Genomic DNA, 19,910 nt, shown 5'->3' on the forward strand with positions numbered 1-19,910 from the left:
CTTTCCTTTATTTATTTCGTGCTACAAAGTTGTGAGATAGGAGATTATGCCAGATTGTGCTCCTGTAATGTATGCTCCTTTTTAAAAGTAGAATTTAAAGTTGGACATGAAAATGACTTTTCAATGTGACATTTACTGTTTCTAATTTTAGTTGTTTAGTCTTACCTACCTAGCTTTATTCATTCCTAAAAATTTAATCTAAATTTTTGGTAATATTGCCACCAAGTGGTGATGATGCCTCATTCCCCAACAAATACAACTATTTTGCTTTGAGTGAAAACCATATTTGACTAAGGAATTTTTTGATTAATATCAAAAACTTAATCGGCAGACCTAAAAACATACATTGCCCATGTCTTTTTAAAAGCATGTTTTAAGTTATCAGGATATAATTTCATTCTTATTCATTAGTCCTTTTCATCCTTTATTCTTTTAGGGAAGAATACAGCTATCTTCTTCTTTGTTACCACTTTGCCAATTGAGAAGTATCCCAGTGTTACATAAAAAGCCTTTCTCTTAGCAGTATTAGTTCATGAGTTACCGCTAAGTTTTGCAAGCCATTTTCTAAAATGGTCATTTAAAATACTATGTTTTCTTATGAAACAAGTTTACATTTAAAATTTAAAAGGCAGTTAACAAAGTTTCACTTTGTTCAATGTAAAACTTTAGCTCCGCCTTCAAAACACTATGGTTATATTACTTATTTAAATGTGGCCTGCACATCACTTCTCGGCCTTTTGGCTAAGATCAGGTGTAGTTAAGATCAAGTTTAATATCTGTTCTCATGAGTAAATGTGGCCTATGTTGCAAATTCAAAACGTTATTTCTAAAATTTTGCTGTATCAAATAAACTACATCTCAAATTTGACAGGCATGTCAACCCATACCCATTTTGTTTTATTTTCTCTCCTAACCACAGCACAAATAATGACTTCTTAAATTGGTTACGACTAGCAATAATATTAGGTAGATGGTTCAAGAAAGAGACTTTCAAGAATAATGATGGGACTTCTTAAAAATGATCTTAACATTTTATTGCTGTCTGTACTTATCATATATGTAGTGCAAATAATGGCTTCTGATGGTTATAAAGCATTCCTGAATTATAGACTACGGCTATACACTTGACATACCTGCTTTATATAACATACAGTAATATTTAGACGTAATACAGAAATTCAGCTACTAGGAAAATTCTAATATACTGTATATGAAAAAGCTCTCTTCTTAGTTTCGCAGGGAAGACTAGCACAGTCTTAACTAATGATTAGTGAAATAATACAACCACAAATAGTAATAGAAGCTTGAGAAAAATATTTCTTTAAAAATCAATCACACACAAACACCTACCATTATATATACATTATAATCAGGCACAATTTTTAAATTGTGTTCAGTTATATGCTAAGAATGTGCATTACAAAGTTTAGCAAAATTAGTGAAAAGGGAAGCAAGTTCACCTTAGTGTTACACTTTTTTTTCTTCAATTAACTAGTAAACAGTTCAAGTTCTCACAAGCAATACAACACCTTTTTTATTTTTCAGTTATTGAAATCAGTCAAATATTAAATAATTTAATTTGAAGTATTATTTATGCACACAAACTACACTTGTAACAGCATGACCTTTTACCTGAAAAATAAAGGATGAAATATTACATTTACTTATTTACATACTGCCCATAACACTGATAGGCTTTTTTTTAATGCTTTGTTTTCTAAAAGTTGTATTGTTTTTAAACAAAAATAGATTTGAAAAGAATGAACCACAACAGTGCCACTGAAAAGTCACATCTTGTTACCAGACATCACTGTCCTTATAACAATTCAATAATAAGATTTAAGATTTAACTTCATCCTAATGTATCAGAACATTAAAAAAAAACAAAGTCTCAATGTACCTATTTAAATAAATCGTGCTTCCATAATAAGAGAGTATCCTTTAAAAATGAAAAACAGTAAAGAGCACACATTTTTATTTACTCACAACACTGAATAATTAATGTAAACTTTTTGAATTTTTTTTCTTTAGACATTTTTCCTCTAGAGTAACTTTTCAAGGCCTTCTCATGAAGAGCCTTAAGTTTTATTGTCAAAATAAATGCACTTATTTTGGGAAACAGTTTGAAGTAAGTAATAAGCATTCGCCACTGTACTAACAACTTCTATTGAAGTTCGTTTTCTATTTAGGTCACCAGCTTTTACATAAAGCCAACCCTGGTTCTGTGTAACTTACTACATTTTACCTATAGTCATTCCCACAAAGGATGCAATATTATATTAGAAAGAAATATTACTTTAAATATGTTGAAAAATAGAAGGACCAATTTAGAGCTCTGACCTAGGTTCAGTCCTGGAAATGTGTCTTTCATAAATGCAGATCCAATTACTTTCACAGTTTTATTACTGTTCAGTTTATTACTAACCTGACAAGCCTAATTAAGTAACATTTCACTCTGTCTCATTGTGTTTTATACAAAATGCTGTAGGAGAAAGTTAATAAAACACTATATGAAATACTAATTTTCTATACCTTATAGTTCTTAGCATTAAAGGTGTTCTGTTAACTCTGAACATAAAATAATCCTATTATCCAAAGATGTAGTTTAGATTCTATTAAGCAACTGTCATTTCTACTACTAAATGCTGCCAACATTCAGTGAAAAGGCAGGTTAAAAGAAGCAGCTATACTTCACTTGCTTCACACAGAGGTCTCATTAGGCACTCAACTGGCTATTCTTTTTTCACTGAAAGAATAAACCTTCACTTACCCTTTCTCTGTGGCTACCTCTTTCCCAGTATATTGGTCACATGTTATCCGAAAAACTTAAATAACAAATATACTTTTTAAAAGAATGTATATTCAATAAATTTCTACTTAATTCAATCTAATCTGCTCAATTAGAAATTTAATTCTGCCACAAATTTTTTTTAAAGCAATGTACTGAATTCCCAATCCAAGATTCCTTTATATATATATATGTATATATATATATATATCCTAAATTACCATCTTTTGAGATGTATAATTTCTTAAAACATATTATGTGCAAAGTTACTTTTAACCACAAAACTTCAAACAACTGCTGCCTTTAAAATCAAGCAACATCCAGTACTCCAGCAGCTACAAGTTGCCGTGAGAGCCAGTCCAACCCTTCATACAGTCCCATACCACTTCGAGCATCACAGCCCTGAATATACCAGCTACGGCCACAGCATAATTTATGGAGACTGAGTAGTTCAGTGATTTCTTCTACTGACAGTGCTCCAGCAACATCCTGAAAGATAAATACACATTTTTTTATCAGTCCATCCAAATTATAATTTTTCTAATTATCACTATTTATAGAGAAATTTGTTGACAGTGTTCTAACAGAAGCCTAAACAAAAAACCTAGATTCATCTTTCAGTAATTATTCTGAGATTAATAATAGAAAAAATTAGTTTGGTTTAATAATTTATATGTGTATATGTATATATTTTATAAGGCTAGCTTAATAATGAAATCAATAAAGGCCTTGCAACCTAAATGGAAACATACTGCCTAAGTAATTTTTTTATCTTTTGAGACAGAGTCTCACTCTGTCACCCAGGCTGGAGTGCAGTGACATGATCTTGGCTCACTGCAACTTCTGCCTCCTGGTTCAAGCGATTCTCCTGCTTTGCCCTCCCAAGTAGCTGGGATTATAGGCATGTGCTACCATGCCCGGTTAATTTTTTTGTATTTTTAGTAGAGACGAGGTTTCACCATGTTAGTCAGGTTGGTCTTGAACTCCTGACCTCAAGTGATCCACCAACCTCAGCTTCCCAAAATGCAAGGATTACAGGCATGAGCCACCGCGCCTGGCCTGCCCAAGTGTAAGGTATCAACTTAAAAAAAAAAAATTAACACATAGAAACCTTAATAAATGGTTTATATATAGGGTTATATATTGAAGAGTTCACTACATTCCCACTCTGAACACCCATTGCCCCAACTTCCCAGGAGCAACCACCAGTTACAACATATTTTTCCAGAAAATTTCCATGCACACTCACGCAGAGACACAAACAGGAACATAGTTTAGACTTTCTATAACTTGCAGGGTTTTCTGTTTGTTTTTTACATAAACATGTTGAAGATGAGTATCTTTCCATTATCAGCACAGATGGTCTGCATTATTTTTAATATCAGAATTCCCTTCCATTGTGTGGCTGCAACATAATTTAACCAGTCCTATACTGAATGTTCAGATTGAAGTTTTGTGCTTATGTGCTATTATAAATCCATATATATACACATACATAAACATACATACACAAAAATAAGTTGATATACATTTATGTATATTTGCAAAATTATCTGTAGGATAACCTTTGGATTATCTGTCTACCAGATATATAAAGGTAGAATTGCAGGGTAAAGGACTTTGATGAGTATTGCCAAATTGTCCTCCAAGAAAATGTCTCAGTTTAATAACCCACGAACAGTGTTGACCAGGCGCAGTGGCTCACACCTGTAATCCCAGCACTTTGGGAGGATGAGGCGGGCAGATCACTTGAGGTCAGGAGTTTGAGACCAGCCTGACCAATACGATGAAACCCCGAATCTACTAAAAATACAAAAGTTAGCCGGGTGTGGTAGCAAGCACCTGTAATCCCAGCTACTTGGGAGGCTGAGGCAGGAGAATCGCTTGAACCTAGGAGGGGGAGGTTGCAGTGAGCAGAGATTGTGCCGCTGCACTCCAGCCTGGTGACAGAGCAAGACTCAGTCTCAAAATAATAATAATAATAGTAACAGTTGTATATAAGTCTGAGGATTATAAAACACTTTCATCTTTAACTATCTGATGAGCAGAAAACGGTATTTCACTGACTTATTTGCATGTCTTAAATATACCAGTTCTTAATAGTTTGCCTTTTTTATTAAGGGGAAAATTCTTTATTCTTCATCCTACTCTTCCCCTCCCATGACATCTCCTCTGCTCCACTTCTACTCTCCTTCTACCTCTACTTAAAAGCATCTCATCCTCCTAGAAAGGCTCAAGGTCTAGGAATCTTCAGCTACTCCCAGTCCTTCATCCTCCCCATTCAGTCACCAGTTCTGCCTCAAAGTCTTTTCCATCTGCCTCCGCCTTTCTATTCCTCTATTAATACTCACTTGAATTATTTAAGCAATTTACTGCATCTCCCTGTCTCCAGTCCTTTGCCCTGATTCATTCTACCCCCAGAATTACAGTATTGAAACACTGATATGATCTTATTACCCACTAATCCAACATTTTGATGACTCCTCTTTGCTCATAGAATAAAACCTAAATTTCTCAGTCTAGCCCTGTCAGACCTTTACAGCATGGCCTTGTCTGTTATTCTAAATTCTCTTCATCCTCTACTTAGACCTGACATATAGATCTGCTTGATGTTCCCTAAACTAAAAACATGCATGCTATTATCTTCTCTGTCTATAATGTTCTTCCTTTCACATATTGACTCAGCCTCATCCATAATTTCAACTCAAATCCTACATTTTACAATCTTACAACATGCCACATTTAGAACTACTTTCCTAATTCCCATAACACTGTGTTACTGAAGTTACTTATCAGTCTTCTTTGTATTCAGATCTCACTTATGTGTTCATACGCATACACAGGAGTTTCCGGTGAGCATTAACTACCTTATTTCTATTTTGTATACTCCCAGGTACCCAGCACAGCATTTTCACATAGATTGTACTCAAAATACACAGAAGAAACTTTATAAATATCTACTGAACTGACTGTCTTCTGAAATATTTCCAGTAACCTTTTGACATGCACAAAACTGCTAAAATAAATATTCCAATATAAAAATGCATTACCTGTTTGTTAGCAAAAATCAGGAGCAGAGCATCTCGGAGTTCTTTTTCCGTTAACAACTTTGCAAGTTCGCTGTGTGCTTCACTAATTCTGTCTCTATGACTGCTATCTACAACAAACACAACAGCTACCCCCAAAAAATAAACAAAAATAGTCACTTGCTAAAGTTCAGTAAATGAACCAAATATTTAATGATATCATTATTATGTTATGGTTAGAGTTTGTCTACCATCATTATTTTCACACAGAGGGTGCCTATTATGGCAGGGGCACCTACAAATAATTAACGGTATGATTTCAAGTAGTTTATATAACTTCTCCGGTTTAGTTTCCCCATCTAGGAAAGGATTTACAACACTTGCTCTATCAAATGCAAATTGGTCTGTATATCAAATAACATTTTTTACATAACGAATTTCAAAATATGCCTCATGATCCTCTACCTACTGTTGCTACTTGTTCTTCGAATACTACTTTTGTAATATTTAGTCTTTGAATAAAAGACTAAAAGATAAAAACCATCACCATTTTTATCTCTCCAAAGTATTATGTCTAAGTTAACTATCTCCAGACTTTCAACCATTCCTCATATTCAAAATTTCATTTTTGTAGGGCACAGTGGCTCACACCTATAATCCCAGCACTTTGGGAGGCTGAAGTGAGAGGATCACTTGAGCCCAGGAGTTCGAGACCGCTGGGCAATATATTGAGACCTTATCACTACAAAAAAAGAAATTAAAAATTAGCTGAATGTGGCCAGGCACGGTGGCTCACGCCTCTAATCCCAGCACTTTGGGAGGCCGAGGCGGGCGGATCACGAGGTCAGGAAATCAAGAACATCCTGGCTAACACGGTGAAACCCCATCTCTACTAAAAATACAAAAAAATTAGCCAGGCATGGTGGTGGGTGCCTGTAGTCCCAGCTACTCAGGAGGCTGAGGCAGGAGAATGGTGTGAACCTGGGAGGCGGAGCTTGCAGTGAGCCAAGATGGCACCACTGCACTCCAGCCTGGGCGACAGAGCAAGACTCCATCTCAAAAAAAAAAAAAAAAAAAAAAAATTAGCTGAATGTGGTGGCATACACCTAGTCCTAGCTACTTGGGAAGCTAAGGTGGGAAGATTGCTTGAGCCCAGGAGACAGAGGTGACAGTGAAATGCAATCACGCCACTGTACTCCTGCCTGGGCAACAAAGCAAGATTCTGTCTCCAGAAAAAAAATACATTTTTTTCTATTAATTATGGCTCATAATAATATCAAAAATCCCAAAGTAAAAATAATTATTCAGTCTCTCATCTTGGTGGAAAGCAGAATAACATACAGAATAAGTGGCATGAGCGTAAGCATTATGTTGGGGTCTATGAGGCAAAAGAGTAGAATAAGACCCAAATGTGACTAAAACCTATGTAGAGTATAGATATGATATAATACAGTTTGGTCAAAAGCAAGCTACTGTAAGTTCTTCTGCAGGTAATAACTATTTGTGAAAGAAATGTGGGAGTGGGGGCTATAGTGAGATTATAATGGGATAAATGGTGAGTTTAACTGAATTCAGCAGAATCATACAACATAAATTCAACTCTATACCACTACGCTACCAGCAGTCACACCCATATAATACTGGTAATATACATTCTCTGTTAAGAGAAGCAAGAGTACTCTTAACTGACTATGTATCTAAGCTACGTATGGTTTTTATTCTGTAATAATGGTATATCAGGAATAAACTAAATACATATCCTAATCTTTCTACTTTCATTTTTTACAAGATAAGAAACTGGCCACCGGTACTTAAGTATACAGTCAAAGACTTGATCGTAAGTATCAGCTTTGCTAGTTAAATCAGTACACTGAAAACTGTCATCCTAAAAATGTGAAAAATCAAATGTCATTTTTAACTCTCACCTTGAGTATTGAGGTAATAATGTTTCCACAATGGTCTTAATTTGTGTTTTCCACCTACATCCCAAATAGTGAATTTTAGATTTTTATATTCTACAGTTTCCACATTAAAACCTGTTTTTTTAAAAAAAAAGTTACTTTTATACTATATTTGTATTTACAATGAATGACACATCAAACACAGACAACCCCCAGTTTATAACTGTGACTTATCAATTATCTATATGCAGCAATATCTACTGAAGCCTAATCAACTCCATTCCTACTCCTACATGGACAATGTATACCTGTAACAGCTCCTAGCCCTCTAAACCTCCACCAAGGTCCTTAGGACCTTGGGATCCATGTACCTTCCAGCTCTGTTCCACTACTACCCCCCACCCCACCCCCTCAGCCAGGATCACCAATCCTCTATTCCTTCCAACTGTCCCACCAATACTCTGTTTCTTCTTTTTATCCCCATCCACATTTCAATCCCATAGTCATACAATCTTGCATTTTTTCTCTGAGATGTGGATATCTTAGAGCCAGAAAAGAGCCCACCACCATGACAGATCAGTATCAAATAAGACCCCAATAACTCGGCTGTAAGCTAGGGTTTGTCTATTAACTGTCCTTTAAGGTAAAAACCAATATTCATACTTACCAATTGTTGGAATGGGCTGCATGAATTCATCCTGTTTTAACTTAAACAAGATAGTAGTTTTCCCAGCACCATCCAATCCTAACGTAACGACCCGAATTTCCATTTTTGGTCCAATGTGAACTCGATTATCCTATAATTTAAATATTTTTAAATATGTTTGACATGCAGTTAGAAAGTAATAGCATTTAGCGCCTTTATTATTTCTACATCTCCTATTCATTCCTCAACCATTGCAATCTGAATTGTATTCCTCAAAATCCTGAGTCTGATCTCAAGAACATGAACTCCTTCCCCATGGCTAAATCTTGCCTTAGTAAAACTGACCACTTTATCTTTGTATAACAGAATATACATACCCACTTAATTTTCTCAGATTTTCTAACTCAAATGAATCCTCTAAATCTTAAACATGTTTTTATGCTATACTAAAAAACTCACAATAAGGCTAAATTAATTAAAATGAAAAAGTGCTGCTCAATTCCCAGAAATTTCTACTATGAATCTGATGTATATCCCTCCGGACACTTTCCCATGCACATACTGGCCAACATACACAAACAAAACAAATTTTTTTTAAAAAAGTATTACCCACACATTGAAACTAATATGTTTCACTCAACAGTATATTATGGAATCCTTTCAATACATATTGACCAACCTTTTTCTTTTAATGGCTTCTTTACATTTCATAAACCACAATTTAAACCCCCAACTGATAGATTTTAGGTAATTTCTGATTTTATGATATTATAAATAATGCTATAATGAACATTTTTATATATTACTAGCTGCACGATTTCTCTGCTTCTTTCATCTCATAAGAGGAGGATTAAAATAGTACAAAATTTACATAGGATTCTTGAAAGGATTAATTTTTAAGAATACATATAAAAGTCCCTACAACAGTTCCCAAAATATATGTGTTATTTTTGCTTACTCCTTTGAGCACTCTTTGCTTGGATTTTATGATACAAACTTTTCCTGGTTTGGTTTTATCCCATTTTTGGATGTTCCTTCTAATTTTTCTTTAATCCAGCTCTTAAATGTTGGTATTCTTGAGGGTCTATATGAGGCCTCCTCATTCTACATATTTTCATTCTCTTCATGAGCTTTAATTACCATGTATATTATGGCTCCAAATCTATACTTAAGTCCAGTTATACATCTCAGAAATAAAACAATATATGGAACAGAACTACTTCTGTGACAACTCTAGAGAACAGTTAAGAAACTACAGCACTCAGGCCATAAAACCAAGAAGGCATTCCAGTGAAAGGGGTAATAAAATTCGGGGCATTCTGTGCACTCATCCCTGCCCTTCCCCATATCCGACATAATGAGGATGAGGTACAACCAGGAGGAAACTACAAAATACTAGCAAACTGAATTCAACAACACATTAGGCCGGGCGCAGTGGCTCATGCCTGTAATCCCAGCACTTCGGGAGGCCGAGGGGCGGGGGTGGATCACCTGAGGTCGGGAGTTCAAGACCAGCCTGACCAACATAGAGAAACCCCGTCTCTACTAAAAATACAAAATTACCCAGGCATGGTGGCGCATGCCTGTAATCTCAGCTACAAGGAGGCTGAGGCAGAAGAATCGCTTGAACCCGGAAGGTGGAGATTGCAGTGAGCCAAGATCGCGCCACTGCACTCCAGCCTGGGCAACAAGAGTGAAACTCCGCCTCAAAAAAAAAAAAAAAAAACACACACACACACATTAAAGGGATTGTACACCACGACCAAATGGGCTTTATACCTGGAAGGCAAGAATTATTCATCATCAACCAGCGTAATATACAGAATGAGAGAAAAAAAGCACATAATCATCTCAATAGTTGCAGAAAAAGCATTTCATAATAAAAACATTCAACAAACTAGGAATAGCAGGAAACTGCCTCAGTTAACATACACTATGTATGAAATGCCCACAGCTAACATCATACTCAAAAAACCGAAAGCTTTTTCTCTAAGATAAAGAACAAGATGCCCACAGAGCAATTAGGCAAGAAAAATAATAAAAGACAACCAAATTGTAAAGGAAGATGTAAAATTATATCTCTTCACAGATGACATGATCTTGTATGTAGAAAACCCTGAAGAGTCCACACAAAAAAACCTATTAGAAAGAATAAAGTCAACAAAGTTTCAGGATATAAAATCAACATGAAAATCAGTTGCATTTCTATACATTAACGATAAAAATCCCAAAAGGAAATTAAGGAAACAATTCTACCTACAATAGCATCAAAATTATACTTTCAGGGATCATTTTTATAGTTCATGACTAAAGAAGTTTCTCTGAACATGTACAGAAAAAAAAGTTTAAGATACTTAGGAATAAACTGAACCAAGATGGTGAAAGACTTAAGATACTATGTTGGTGCAAAAGTAACTGCGGCTTTTGCCAGTACTTTTAATGGCAAAAACCACTATTACTTTTGCACCAACCTAATATGTAAGCATACACCTAACCAAGATGGTGAAAGACTTGTACACTAAAAACTACAAATATTGCTAAAATAAATTAAGACATAAATAGACATTCCATGTCCATGGAATGAAAGACATAATATTAAGATGTGAATAATAGCCCAGATAATTTATATAGATTCAATGCAATCCCTATCAAAATCCCAATCATGTTTTTTGTGGAGACAGAAAAAATTAAGCTAAAATTTATAAGGAAGCTCAAGTGACCCTGAATAGCCAAAACAATTTTGAAAAAGAAAAAAGTTGGAGGACTCACACTTCCTTACTTCAAAATATATTACAAAGCTAATGTATTGTTCTATTTTTGCACTGCTATAAAGAAATACCTGAAACTGGGTAATTTATAAAGAAAAGTTTAATTGGCTCACAGTTCCACAGGCTGTACAGGAAGCATGATGCTGGCATCAGCTTGGCTTCAGGGAAAGCCTCAGGAAACTTACAATCATGGTGGAAAGCAAAGAGGGAGTGAGGCATTTCACATGGCAGGAGCAGGAGCAAGAGAGAGGATGGGGGAGGTGCCACACACTTTTAAAAGACCAGATCTCATGAGAACTCACCTATTATGGCAAAGACAGTACCAAGGGGGATGATACTAAACCATTGATGAGAAACTGCCCCCATGATCCAGTCACCTCCAACCAGGGCCCCATTTCAACATTGGGGATTACAACTGGACATGAGATTTGGGCAGGAACATAGACCCAAGCCATATCAGCTACAATAATGAAAACTATGTGGTACTGGCATAAAGATGAGACATACAAACCAACAGAATAGAAGAGAGAGCCCAGAAATAAACCCTCAGGAATAGAGTCACATGATCTTCAACAAGGGTGCCAGGACCACTCAATGAAAAGACAGTCTCTTCAATAAATGATGCTGGGGAAACTGGATATCTACATGCAAAAGGATGTTGTGTATCTTACACCACCTACAAAAATTAACTCAAAATGGCCATAAACTTAAGACCCCAAACCATAAAACTCCTAGAAGAAAAAACAGAGGAAAAGCCTCATGACATTGCATTTGAGAGTGACTTCATGGATACACCAAAAGCACAGTTAAAAAAAAAAAAAAAAAAAAAGCAAAAATAGACTACATCAAATTTACAATTTTTGTGCATAAAATGACAAAATCAACAGAGTGAAAAATCGACCTATGAAATGGGAGAAAATATTTGAAAGTCACAGATCTGATAGGGAATTAATATCCAGAATATATGAAGAACTCCTACAATTCAACAACAAAAATACTCAACCCAATCAAAAAGTGAGCAAAGGACTGAAATAGACATATTCAAGGCAATATACAGATGGCCAACAATTATATGAAAAGATGGTTAACGGCACTAGTCATCAGAGATATGGATATCAAAACAAATAAGGTATCATTTCAAACCAATCAGGATGGCTACTAACCAAAAACAGAAAATAACGAGTGTTGGTGAAAATGTGGAGAAACTGCACCCTTGTGCACCACTGGTGGAACTGTAATATAGTACAACTATTATGGAAAACAGTATGGTGATTCCTCAAAAAATTAAAAACAGAACTACTATATGATCTACCAACTTCACTTCTGGGTATATATCCAAAAGACCATGAAAGCAGGGTCTTGAAGAGATATTTGTACACTCACGTGCACAGCAGCACTATTCCCAGTAAACCAAGAAGTGGAAGCTACCCAAGTTTCCATCAACAGATGAATGAACAAACAAAATGTGGTATACACATTGTATTAGTCCATTTTCATGCTGCTGATAAAGACATACCTGAGACTGGGAAGAAAAAGAGGTTTAATTAGACTTACAGTTCCACATGGCTGGGGAAGCCTCAGAATCATGACAAGAGGCAAAAAGCACTTCTTACATGGCAGTGGCAAGATAAAAATGAGGAAGAAGCAAAAGCGGAAACCCCTGATAAACCCATCACATCTTGTGAGACTTAATCACTATCACGAGAATAGCACAGGAAAGAACAGCTCCCATGATTCAATTACCTCACCCTGGGTCCCTCCCTAACACGTGGGAATTCTGGGAGATACAATTCAAGTTGAGATTTGGGTGGGGGCACACCCAAAATCTCAAGCATATCATTCTGCCCCTGGCCCCTCCAAACCCTGCCCCTACAGCAAACTTTTGCCTAGGCTTCTAGGTGTTTCCATACATCTTCTGAAATCTAAGCAGAGGTTCCCAAACCTCTATTCTTGACTTCTGTGCACCCACAGGCTCAACACCACATGGAAGCTGCCAAGGCTTGGGGATTCCACCCTCTGAAGCCACAGCCCGAGCTCTACGTTGGCCCCTTTCAGCCACAGCTGGAGCAGCTGGGACTCAGGGCACCAAGTCCCCAGGCTGCACACAGCAGGGGACCCTGGGCCCAGCCCATGAAACCACTTTTTCCTCCTGGACCTCCAGGCCTGTGATAGGAGGGGCTGCCATGAAGGTCTCTGACATGGCCTGGAGACATTTTCCCCTTGGTCTTAAGTATTAACATTAGGTTCCTTGCTACTTATGCAAATTTCTGCAGCCGGCTTGAATTTTTCCCCAGAAAATGGGTTTTTCTTTTCTATCGCACAATCAGGCTGCAAATTTTCCAAACTTTTACACTCTGCTTCCCTTATAAAACTGAAGGCCTTTAACGGAACACAAGTCACCTTTTGAATGCTTTGCTGCTTAGAAATTTCTTCCACCAGATAGCCTAAATCATCTCTCTCAAGTTCAAAGTTCCACAAATCTCTAGGTAAATGCCACCAGTCTCTTTGCTAAAACAGTAACAAGAGTCACCTTCATTCCAGTTCCCAACAAGTTCCTCGTCTCCCTCTGAGACCACCTCAGCCTGGATTTCACCGTCCATATCATTATCAGTATTTTTGTCAAAGTCATTCAACAAGTCTCTAGGAAGTTCCAAACTTTCTCACACTTTCCTGTCTTCTTCTTAGCCCTCCAAACTGTTCCACCCTCTACCTGTTACCCAGTTCCAAAGTTGCCTGCACATTTTTGGGTATCCTTTCAGCAACGCCTCACTCTACTGGTACCAATTTACTGTATTAGTCCATTTTCACGCTGCTGATAAGGACATACCCGAAACTGGGAACAAAAAGAGGCTTAATTGGACTTACAGTTCCACATGGCTGGGGAGGCCTCAGAATCATAGCGGGGGGCAAAAGGTACTTCTTACGTGGTGATGGCAAGAGAAAAATGAGGAAGAAGCAAAAGCAGAAACCCCTAATAAGCCCATCAGATCTCATGAGACTTATTCACTATCACAAGAATAGCATGGGACAGACCGGCCCCCATTATTCAATTACCTCCCCCTGGGTCCCTCCCAAAACGTGGGAATTCTGGGAGATACAATTCAAATTGAGATTTGGGTGGGGACACAGCCAAACCATATCACACATGCAATGGAATATTATTCAGCTTTAAAATGGAAGAAAATCCTTTCACATGCTACAATATGGATGAATTTTGATGACAGGCCAAGTGGAATAAGCCAGCCACAAAAAGGCAAATACTGTATGATTACACTTATATGAGGTATCTAGTCAAATTCATAAGGGAAAAATACAATAGTGGTTACCAGGGACTGATGAGAGGGGGCAGAGGGGAATTGTTTAAAGGGTATAGAGTTTCAGTTCTACAAAATGAAAAATTTCCGGATATCTGTTTAACAATGTGAATATACTTAACAGTACTGAACTGTACATTTTTAAATGGTTGAGACAGATAGTAAATTTTTTATTATGTGTTTTTTACTACGATAAATAAATGTGGCATATCCTCACAATGAAGTACCTTGCAGCTGGAAAAAGGAACAAAAAATGTCACTTTATACTGCTACAGAGTGATGTTTAGGATGTACAGTTAAGTAAAAAGAGCAGGAAAAAAAGTGTGTAAGGTATTCCACCTTTTAAATCCAAGTGGTGTGCATACAAATATATAAACATATGTCTCTATACTTTTTAAAATGATGACTAAAACTAAGAAAAAATTCTAAATGATTTTCTATGGGGAATGAAGTAAAAAGGGTAGAAGGAACCAGCATAAAAGCTAGATTTCTCTGAATAAACCTTGCTTTGAACATTTGACTCTGGATCACATAAACATTTCACATAATTGTGAAAACATAATTAAATTAAAAAAAAAACAGCCCCTAAAAATAGAAAGCAAAATGGTACACATGAACACTTTTTAATCAGGGAGAACCCACTTTAAAAGAGGTTTAAATATATCAACCAAATCCCAACTATGAAACTTGCTTGGATTGTATCTAAAATAAAGCAACCATTAAAAATTTGTTTTGAAAACAATCTGAGAAATTTGAATACTAACAATAATTGATAATATTAGTGAAAATATTAGAGATTCATTATTAAACTTTTTTTGTGTAATAATGATATTTTGGCTTTTTTTTTTAAGTGATGGGAATTCCACTATATTTCCCAGGCTGGTCTTGAAGTCTTGGGCCAAGCCATCTTCTCACCTCAGCCTCCTGAATAACTGGGACTATAAGGTATGCCACCATGCCCAATTATGTTTGTTTTGTTTTGTTTTTGAGGCGGAGTTTTGCTCTTGTTACCCAGGCTGAAGTGCAGTGGCGTGATCTCAGCTCACTGTAACCTCCGCCTCCTGGTTTCAAGTGATTATCCTGCCTCAGCCTCCCAAGTAGCTGGGATTACAGGCATGCACCACTACACCAAAAATTTTTGTACTTTTAGTAGAGATGGGGTTTCTCCATGTTGGTCAGGCTGGTCTCAAACTCCTGAACTCAGGTGATCCACCCGCCTCGGCCTCCCAAAGTGCTGTGATTACAGGTGTGAGCCACCGCACCCGGCCCCAGTTATGTTTTTAAAAAGAGTCCTTATCTTTTGGAGATACACCCTAAAATATTTCATAGATGAAATAAGATATTGGGATGAAATAATATGATATTAGGATTTGCTTCAAAATACCCTGGGAGATTGCAGGTAGAAAAAGGAGTAGGTAAAAGGGGAGATGAAATAAGTTTATAATTGCTCAAGTGGGTGATGGATACAGGAAGATTCATTTTATATACCATATATATACCATTTATATTTTCTTATTTTTACTTTTTTAAATTTAAAAATATGGCACAGTTCACAAATTTGTGTGTCATCCTTGCACAGGGGCCATGCTAATCCTCTTACTCCAATTTTAATATATGTGCTGCCGAAGTGAGCACACCATTTCTATTTTCCACTGATAAAAGTTTTCTTAAGAAGCCCCTAATTCATGAATTTCATGGTTGTCTCTTTAAGGTGATTATCATGAAACGTAAATCAATTATGATTTGTCAGAAAAAATACCTAAAAATAAAGTATAGTACATTACCTTTGTAAAAGTGACAGGGATGCTGGCATCCAACTGAATGTGATCTGCAACTTCTGTAAACTGCTGCTGCTGTTTCTGCAATGTTTCCAGTAACCTTGTAATTTCCTGTTTTGCCAAGACAACTCTACAATCATCCTATAAGAGGCAAAACAATATTTCTTATAAACTTTTTATGAGAAATAAGGAAAAGAGACTTATATTACCAACTCACAATAAAAGCAGTTTTAACATTATAGCAGTCAAAGTTAAATGTAAATTTGACAAGAATAATAATTGGGCATTAATAAATAATTTAAGGACCTAGCAACAAAAGAATGGATAAATTGTAGCATATAGATAAATGGAACACTACATCACAGTGAGAATAAACCATAGCTACACGTGATGATAGAAATTTCACAAACATAATGTGGAGTATAAGAAGACATGGCATGGAGAATTCATACTGTATGATTTCATTTAATTACCAAAACAACCAAAATTAAGATATACATTAGAAGTCAAGATAGTGGTTTATCATGGTAGGAAAGGCAGGTAGTGGCCAGAAATGAGTATGAGGGAACTACTGGGGTACTGACAATGTTCTGGTACTTGATCTGAGTGCTAGTTACACATTAATGATCAGTCTGAAAATTCAGCCAACTGAATACTTATGCATACATTTCTATATCTATGTTCTACGTCTATAAAAAGTTTAAAAAATAATTTCAGATATACATGTATTCATTTAAAAAAATAAAGAATACAGGTCCACTCCTCAAAGTCAAGAACTTTCCAGTTTCTTCAATATTATTCCAGACTATCTATACATATACCAACATAGTCTTTATATGAAAGAAATCTCCAAATAATATGCAAGCTCCATGAGAATGGTAGTATTATCTGTTTTTGCTCACTGTTAGATACTCATGTTAGTTGACAGCAATTCCACTGTTTCAGTTGTTCAGGACAAACGCTGAAGTCATTATTGCTTTCTCTTTCCCACATGCCCTACATACAATCTGTTAACAAATCCTTTTGACCATCCAGAATCTGGGCACTTCTAATCCCCATTATCCAAGCCACTATTACCTCTCACCTGGAATTCTACAACTGCTGCTTAACTGTTGAATTCCTTCCTTCCATTTTTGCCTTCTTTCAATCTATTTTAGACACATAGGCCAGAAAAGTCCTTTTAACACATAAGATTAAGTCACTCTTCTACTCAAAACTCTGCAATGGTCCTCCTATCCCAATCAGTAAAAGTTGAAGTCCACCCAGGCATGGTGGCTCACACCTGTAGTCCCAGCACTTTGGGAGGCCAAGGCAGATGGATCACTTGAGCCCAGGAGTTTTAGACCAGTCTAGGCAACATGGCGAAACTCTGTCTCTACGAAAAATACAAAAAAATTAGCTGGATGTGGTGGCTTGCCCCTGTAGTCCAGGCTACTCAGGAGGCTGAAGCAGGAGGATCACTTGAGCCCAGGAGGCAGAAGGTATAGTGAGACGAGACTGTATCACTGCACTCTAGCTAGCCTGGGAGCAAGACCCTGTCCCCAACCCACTCCTCCTGTCCCTGGCCAAAAAAAAAAAAAAAAATTCAAGTCCTTATAATGCCTCACAGGGCCTTCCTTACATATAATTCTCTATTAACCTCTGATTTCAGCTCCTATTACTCTGTCCTTCGCTTATTCTACTCCAGTCAAGAGGCCTATTTTCCTGTTCCTCAAACATACCGGGCATGCTGCCCTAGGGTTTTTGCTATAAACATTTCCTCAACTAGAATGTTCTTCTCCCAGTTATGGCCTGAACGAATTCCTTCAACTTTTTACTTGAATCTTTGCTCAAATCTCACCTTCCCTCAATAATGCTTACCCTGACTACTCTACTTAATAATGCAATCTGCTGTACAAACAGAAACATGTAGTTGCAGAATTCTTTTTTGATTAGCTCTCAGGACTTTCTAACATATAGTATAATTAACTTACTTAGATATGGTTATGGTTTATTGCCTGTCTTCTTGCTAGAATGCTAATTTCACAAGATTATGGCTTTTTGCTTATTGTGTCCACTGATATATTTTAAATACATGGCATATGTTAGGTACTCAATACATATTTGCTAAATGAATAAATATTCAGCATCCCATATCATGCCAAGAACTTTAGATGATGCATAATTTGTTTAGAGTGGATGGATGATTAAATTATGTTCTCAGAAGTGAAGATCAATTTGTGATGTTCCATCCATTCCTCTGTTCAATTTTCTCTGTAGTGGGAACTTTAAAGAACATTGGTTAGTATTCTGTAGTTATAAAATAGAACAAAACTAATAGGTCCATATGAAAAATGAATCCAAGACCTTGATTTTTTTGCATTAACATAGATAACACTGTATCATTAAAAATTACCAGTTGATATGGTTTGGCTCCGTGTCCTCACCCAAATCTCATCTCGAATTGTAATCCCCACATGTCAAGGAAGGGACGTGATTGGATTATGGGGGCAGTTTCCCTCATGCTGTTCTCATGATAGTGATTAATCATGACATCTGATGGTTTTAAAGTGTGGCACCTCCCCTTTGCTCTCTCTCTCTCTTTCTCTCTCTCTCTCCCTCTCTCCTGCCATCTTGTAAACAAGGTGCTTGCTTCCCCTTCGCCTTCCCCCATGATTGTCTAACTTTCCTGAAGCCTCCCCAGCCATGCAAACCTGTAAACTAAGCCCCTTTCCTTTATAAATTACCTAGTCTCAGGTAATATCTGTAGAGCAGTGTGAAAATGGACTAATATACCAGTCATTTTGGCACAACACTTCAGAAACTCTAAAACACTTAAATATTTCAGTAACTATGAACATACTTTTTCATAAAATAAATATGAAAATACTTTTAAGTGTTCAAGTAAATATGATTTAGGACACGACTCCACTCTGATTTTGCTGTGTAGCTTCATTATCCGCCATGAGTTAAACATGTATTTATTAAGCTCTTTCTATCTAGATGCAAATAATTTAGTGACACAAAGATGAACAAGATGCATCAAAGATGAACAAGGTGAGCATCTAAAACACATAGGCATATTGTGTCACTCAAGGTCAAATCGGAAGACACAAATCACACCATTATTTGAACAGAAAGAACTTAAAATAAAAACTGTTAACTAGGTGTAGTTATTAACTAGGTAGCTAAAAGGATAAAAGGAACTCTGAGGTATTATGGAGGTAGCAATTGTATGAAATAACATAGCTACCACTTCCAGTGCTGAGGGAATAAAAGGAAGAGGTTAGAATTATTAAAACTTAGAAACTTGCAGGAGTGGCTCATGAAGCTGAAACTCAAACCTCCGAGAAGGGTGGTCTCCTCACATGAGTAACTATGCCCCCTCTTGACAGTACCTAACATGGGCCCAGCTGGCAACACAATTATGAGGTCTGTAGAGTTCTAGCCCTAGTATCACAAAATAGAGGATAGAAGAGTAGGTTTGGAGCTGAAAATCAACTTAATAAATAGTATACATATCAACTGTTATAATTCAGTGTGGTAAGGACTAAATGATAACCCAAGACTGATGAGGCTATAGACTGGCCACTCTCATGTAAGCGTAATCAGATATTTAAGAGAAAAAGCTCTACAATGGTAAAAGGCTTAGTCTACAATGATTTGAAATCAACACAATTATTAGCAATATATCAGTGAAGATAACACAG

At 36.5% G+C, this 19,910-nt stretch overlaps 1 protein-coding gene and 1 pseudogene across 2 annotated transcripts in view; both read right to left on the bottom strand.

The window, feature by feature from the left end:
• Positions 1 to 1,019: 1,019 nt before the first annotated feature.
• TRIM23 (tripartite motif containing 23) overlaps positions 1,020 to 19,910 on the bottom strand; it is a 34,812-nt gene continuing 15,921 nt past the window's right edge. Inside the window, exons 7-12 of one of the 2 annotated variants that reach the window (XM_054487513.2) lie at positions 16,228 to 16,362; positions 8,383 to 8,512; positions 7,740 to 7,850; positions 5,839 to 5,963; positions 3,172 to 3,277; positions 2,619 to 2,825 (exon numbers count right to left, since the gene is read on the bottom strand). In XM_054487513.2, coding sequence (XP_054343488.1) covers positions 2,767 to 2,825; positions 3,172 to 3,277; positions 5,839 to 5,963; positions 7,740 to 7,850; positions 8,383 to 8,512; positions 16,228 to 16,362 — 666 coding nt within the window. In that variant the 3' untranslated portion in view covers positions 2,619 to 2,766. Of the gene's footprint in view, positions 3,278 to 5,838; positions 5,964 to 7,739; positions 7,851 to 8,382; positions 8,513 to 16,227; positions 16,363 to 19,910 lie in introns of both variants that reach the window. The other variant, XM_054487512.2, reaches the window with a different exon arrangement.
• On the bottom strand, positions 15,978 to 16,078 carry LOC129037643 (U6 spliceosomal RNA; annotated as a pseudogene).

The sequence above is a fragment of the Pongo pygmaeus genome, chromosome 4, assembly GCF_028885625.2.
Source record: "Pongo pygmaeus isolate AG05252 chromosome 4, NHGRI_mPonPyg2-v2.0_pri, whole genome shotgun sequence".
Classification (NCBI taxonomy): domain Eukaryota; kingdom Metazoa; phylum Chordata; class Mammalia; order Primates; family Hominidae; genus Pongo; species Pongo pygmaeus.